The 5,881-nt window shown below is 33.6% G+C and overlaps 1 protein-coding gene across 1 annotated transcript; it reads left to right on the top strand.

Annotated features, from left to right (window-relative positions):
* The first annotated feature begins 435 nt into the window (after positions 1 to 435).
* On the top strand, positions 436 to 5,881 carry LOC135958397 (probable cytochrome P450 28c1). The gene is made up of 7 exons (XM_065509301.1): positions 436 to 620; positions 702 to 840; positions 896 to 1,102; positions 1,161 to 1,571; positions 1,630 to 1,753; positions 5,303 to 5,572; positions 5,660 to 5,881. Exons 1-7 carry the CDS (start codon positions 436 to 438, stop codon positions 5,857 to 5,859), a joined length of 1,536 nt encoding a protein of 511 aa, XP_065365373.1. The 3' UTR covers positions 5,860 to 5,881.

Raw genomic sequence — 5,881 nt, 5'->3', positions numbered from 1 at the left:
ATTTAGACTTAGACTGACAATTTTACATGAAAAACTAGATTTATGTATCTTTGTAGTTTTAGGTACATTGACAGGTTAACTACTAGAAACCGGTGATGTATGTAACTAGATCAGTGTAATATACTCACAGTTAACAGTCTTTCTCATATACTTTAATAATTTGGTAACCAGTGGAGACCCTAAATGGCAAATCAAATCCCAAACTCAGGGACAGCCAACAGATCTGCTGGGTTAGATATATATTTACTTGTGGGATAATGCAAAACGGGCATAAATATATCATTATTATCCACTTTCACATGCTCAATTTTCTAATTCACACACGAAACTTATTCAATGTCAGTTGACATAAAATTCCAGTTGATGCTGGTCGCGCTAGTTTATATTAAATTTAATACTTAACAAAAAAAAAACGTTTCATTTATTAAGCAAACAATGATTAGTTTAACCATTTTTCTAATAACAATTGTGTTACTAATATATTATTTTCTAACTTGGAATTTCGACTATTGGCTAAAGAAAAAGGTCAAGGGACCCAAGCCAAAGCCACTACTGGGCAACTTTCCCAATTTGCTGTTACGTAAACAACATTTTGGTGACGATTTAAATGACATTTACAAGTTAAGTTAATAATAATGTTAAGAAAAACTACTGAAATCAAAAATAATAACCCAAATAATGTTGTATTGTAATTATTTAAGGTGTTATAAAACCACTGAGAACTTTGTGGGGGTTTATCTAATGCGCACGCCACAATTATTGATATTGGATCCCCAGATAGTGCATGAAATATTCGTGACTGCTTTCAATAATTTCGAAGATAATGATGTGGGGAAATTGGTGATTATTTGTTTTAATAAGAAAATTGGAATTTTGTTAAAATTAAATTTTACAGATTGATAGAGACAAAGATCCTTTAATAGCCAAAAATCCCTTTTTGCTAATGGGTGAAGAGTGGCGTTTACAAAGATCTTTAATATCGCCAGGTTTGACTAGTTCCCGCATCAAACAATCCTATCAGAATATGCAAAATGTATGCCAGCAATTAATGGCATTTGTTAAAGGACAAGGTTGTCAAGGAATCAATGGCAAAGATGTGGGTGTTTCTTTGTAATATTTGTAAAGGAAACCTATCTATATATACTTTACCCCTCTAACAGCTCGCTTTACGTTTCACCTCCGAAAGTTTAAGTGATTGTGTTTTGGGCATTAAAGCCCACAGCTTTTCAGACTCTCCCCTACCCATAGCCGAAAATGTTAAGAAATTTGCCGAACACAATACCGCTTTTATAGTTTACACCATTATTGTGGGCCTGCTGCCCAATATTCTAAATTTCTACAAATCGAAATTCTTTCCCCAAGATTGCGAGAACTTTTTCATGGATCTAATGACTAGAGCTTACAAATTACGTTATATGGATAATACGAAACATCATGATATCCTAAGTCATTTAATAAAAATTAAAGATATCTATAAATTGAAGGAAACCGATATGTATTCGCACACCATGACCTTTTTAATCGATGGTTTGGACACAACGGCCACAGTCATTTCGCATTGTTTGTTAATGGTGAGCATTGAAAAATAAGAGAACATTTTAGTGTAATTGTTTGTTTTTCAAATTATAGTTGGCTAGGGAACCTGGGGCTCAGCAAATCTTGTATGGCGAAGTGTTGGCGGCCTGCAATGGCGATGGTTTAATTAGTTTTGAGAAGCTTAATGAAATGCCCTATTTGGATGCTTGTGTACATGGTAAAATATACATACATATATATAGAATTTATTGGGTGTATGACTTAAAAATGAGGGATTTACAATAGATGACGTATTTTTTGAACGCTGAGTTTTGAGAGATTTGAAGGGTAAAAATCTCTCATTTATTCTCACTTAGTTATTGAATATTATAATGTAAACAATAACGTTTTTGCTTCGATAATGTCGAATTTTGTACCAACGAATCGTCATATCCGAGAAGTTTTGCTTTACTTTTTTAATTTGAAAAAAAGTGCAGCTGAACCACACAGATTGCTTAGCAAAGCTTATGGTGAATGTATTCCATCGGTTTCAACGTGCGAGAGATGGTTTGTACGAATCAAAAGTGGTGATTTTGACACAGAAGACAAATATCGCCCTGGTCAGCTAAGAAAGTTTGTCGATCAAGAATTGGAGGCATTGAAGATTGTTGTAAAACTCAACAAGATCTTGGAAAATCATTGGGAACTACTCAAGCTGCAATTTCATAACATTTGCGAGCAGCACAATTCATCCAAAAATATGAAAATTGGGTACCATAGGAATTGAAGCCGAGTGACCTTGAAAGACAATTTTGCATTTCTGAAATTATGCTTGAACGCTATAAAATAAATAATTTTTGCACCGAATCATTACTTGTGATGAAAAACGGATCCTTTACTATAAGCCGAAGGGTAAGAGATCGTATGGAAGCCCGGCTAACCGGCCGAATCGACACCAAAACCAAATATCCATGGCGCTAAGATAATAATATGAGCTGCTGAAACCTGGACCAGATCATCACAGAGAACCTGTACCGAACGCAGCAAGCAGCAGGATTCATCCAAAGGCAGGGAAATTGGAAGTACCATACGAATTGAAGCCGAGAGACCTTGAAAGACTATTTTGCATGTCTGAAATGCTGCTTGAATGCTATAAAAGAAAATAATTTTTGCACCAAATCATTACTTGCGATGAAAAATGGATCCATTACGATAACCCGAAGAGTAAGATATTGTATGTGAAGCCAGATCAACCAGCCGAATCGACACCAAAGAAAAATATTCGTGGCGCTAAGGTAATTATCTGTATTTGGTGGGAGCAAAAAGGTCTAAGCTGTTGTCAGTTGCTGAAATATGACCAGACCATCACAGAAGAATGCTTCGTTTGAAGCATTTGCCAACAACACCCAGAATTTGCGGCCAGACATGAAACCGTAATATTCGATCATGACAACGCTAGGCCACATATTGCAATACCTGTTAAAAACTATTTAGAAAGAATTGGTTGCGAAGTTTTGCCCCACCCGCTTTATAGTTCGGACTATAAGGCGGGATCGATGAGATCGATGCAGAACAATCTCTCTGGGTTACGTTTCTCTTCAGAACAGAGTATCCGAAATTGGCTTGATTCGTTCTTGGGCTCAAAAGATGAGCAGTTCTTTTGGCCATATGTTGCCAGAAAGATGGGAAAAGGTCATATCTAACAATGACCAATACTTTGCATAAAAATATATTATTTCCCTCATTTTTAAGTCGTACACCCAATATTTAAAATAATCGTCCATTTAGTCGATTGAGTTAACAATATTTAGATCCATGGTAGGCGTTCATATTGTTCAGGTTACGATGATTTTCGTCAAACAACACGAATGTGAACAAAAGAGCGTAAAAATACACACATTTCATTAAGTTGCTTGATGTTGTTGTGGATATTTTATTTTTTACCCTTTTTGCCTACCAATGATTTAGATCTTTGGTGTACTTCACACTAAATAAAAGATGTCTCTTGTTGCAGCTGTTCTTCGTCTAACACATCCCTAATATTAGCATGTCTAGTATGCCAAACTTAAAGACTCTAGAACAGCTCTGTGGGTATTGTGAGGTCCTCACAGAAGGGCACCTTACAAGTTTAAATCCTAATAACCACCTCGTATGCTCTGTAAAACCACAGCCAGAATATAAAAACAACTAAGAGAGCTATATTCGGCTGTGCCGAATCTATATACCCTTCACCAAATTATACTTTAAAATACATTTTTTTAAATATTTTTAGGTAAACAAAATTTTTTTTAATTGTTTTTCAAACATTTTTTTTTTGAAATTGTTTCTAAATTTTTTTTAAATTTTTTTTTTTTTTGGAAAAAAAAATGTATGAAAAAAAAATTTTTTTGATGAAAAAAAAATTCGGGTTAAAAAATATTTTTCCCGATTTTGACCCATTGTAGGTCCAACTTACTATAGCCTTATCTACATCGTTGCAATGGACTATAAAATATCTATCATTAGATATCCATATCGTCTATATTAATGACTTAGTAATCCAGATATAGATCAAAAATAGTTCAAAAATCGAGGTCGTCCCGGTTTTTTGCTCATATCTCCGTTATTTATGGACCGATTTTGCTAATTTTAAATAGCAAACTTCTCGAAAGCATATCTGACAGAATTATTGAAGATTTGGATCCCGAAGATAGCTGGGGTCTGCAGAAAATTGATTTCAACAGACAGACGGACGTACATGACTTTTTTATTTTTTGTAAAATTTTTTTTTCCAATAATTAAAAACAATTTAAATTTTAAAAAAATGTTTGTTTTTTAAATTTTTTTTGGTGAAAAAAAAAATTCGGTTTAAAAAATATTTTTTCCGATTTTGACCCATTGTAGGTCCAACTTACTATAACGTCGTTGCAAAGGTCTTTGAAATATCTATCATTAGATATCCATATTGTCAATATTAATGACTTAGTAATCCAGATATAGGTCAAAAATAGGTTAAAAATCGAGGTTGTCCTGGTTTTTTCTTCATATCTCAGCCATTTGTGGACCGATTTTGCTGATTTTAAATATGAAACTTCTCGAAAGCATGTTTGACAGAATTTTAATACCGAAGATATCTGGGGTCTTCAGAAATTTGATTTCAACAGACAGATGGACGGACAGGCAGACAGGCGGACATGGCTTGATCGACTCCGCTATCTATAAGGATCCAGAATATATATAAATTATATTGTGGAAATTACAAAAGGAATGACAAACTTATATATACCCTTCTCACGAAGGTAAAGGGTATAACTAGATAAAAATATTCGTCCGATATTTAAAAGAAATGTAAACTTCGTTCGGATTTCCACTATACATATTTTTCCCCGATAAAATCTAAATTCATGAATCTACCAAGAAAAAATTTACCACTGCTATTTTCCAGTATTACAAAATATAAAATTAACCAAATCGGGTTGAAAAACGATAGACGGCAAGGCCAAAATTTTTATTTAAAGAGCTTTATAAACTCGCAAATAAAGCTTTTTGTGTAGGCTATTGGTAATTCAAGATTTTCGCTTTTATATTGAGTAGTAGTAGCAGTAAGACTGTAGACTACTATAATATGGGATCTGTTAAGGATCTTAATTTTTGCATTTCAACGGGACCTGTAATGTGTAAACATCGAACGTAATTCAATATTGGCATAAAATTGTAAAAATTTGTTTCGAAATGCGTGTTAAAAGTTAAATAAATGTATATATTTACTGATCAAATATACTCCTTGTTTAACCAACAACCCTTTTAGAATCTTTACGCATTTATCCACCTGGCTTATGGTCCACCAAATGCTGTACCCAACAATATGAAGTTAAAAACAAAGATGGCCAAGTACTTACTATAGAAAAAGGGGAAACCATAATGATACCCATTTATGCGCTACACCATGATCCCCAATATTATCCGGAACCAGATAAATTTAAACCAGAACGTTTTCTGCCCGAAAATGGTGGTGTTAAGCATTTTAAAGATCATGGAGTATTTTTAGGATTTGGAGATGGACCGCGAACATGTTTGGGTAACAATACTTACATAAGTTTAACATACAATTAGTATGTAATTAATTATTTTTTATGTTTTTTTTTTGTCCATTTCCCTTTTCTAGGTATGCGATTTGCTTTGGTTCAGTGTAAATCAGCCATTTCCTCTCTAATTAAGTCGTTTCGTATTAAGTTGAATACAAAAACCCATCACAATTATAGATTAGATGCGAAAAGTTTTCTGGCTTTACATGCTGGCGGTGTTTGGTTGGATTTTGAAAATCGTTTACAAACAGAAACTTGTGGCAATATTAAAGATTATTAACATTTTTATTGTCATTTTTATT

Source organism: Calliphora vicina, chromosome 4 (genome assembly GCF_958450345.1).
Source record: "Calliphora vicina chromosome 4, idCalVici1.1, whole genome shotgun sequence".
Taxonomy (NCBI): Eukaryota; Metazoa; Arthropoda; class Insecta; order Diptera; family Calliphoridae; genus Calliphora; species Calliphora vicina.
Note: the sequence above shows the minus strand (reverse complement) of the source record. Positions and strands in the feature narration are given on the sequence as shown.

Bases quoted from the DNA above. Each gene is read 5' to 3' on its own strand.
- LOC135958397 (XM_065509301.1), top strand. From the start codon at position 436: ATGATTAGTTTAACCATTTTTCTAATAACAATTGTGTTACTAATATAT. The intron at 1,754-5,302 runs GTAAAATATACA...CAACCCTTTTAG, and splicing joins TTTGGATGCTTGTGTACATG to AATCTTTACGCATTTATCCA. The intron at 5,573-5,659 runs GTAACAATACTT...TCCCTTTTCTAG, and splicing joins TGGACCGCGAACATGTTTGG to GTATGCGATTTGCTTTGGTT.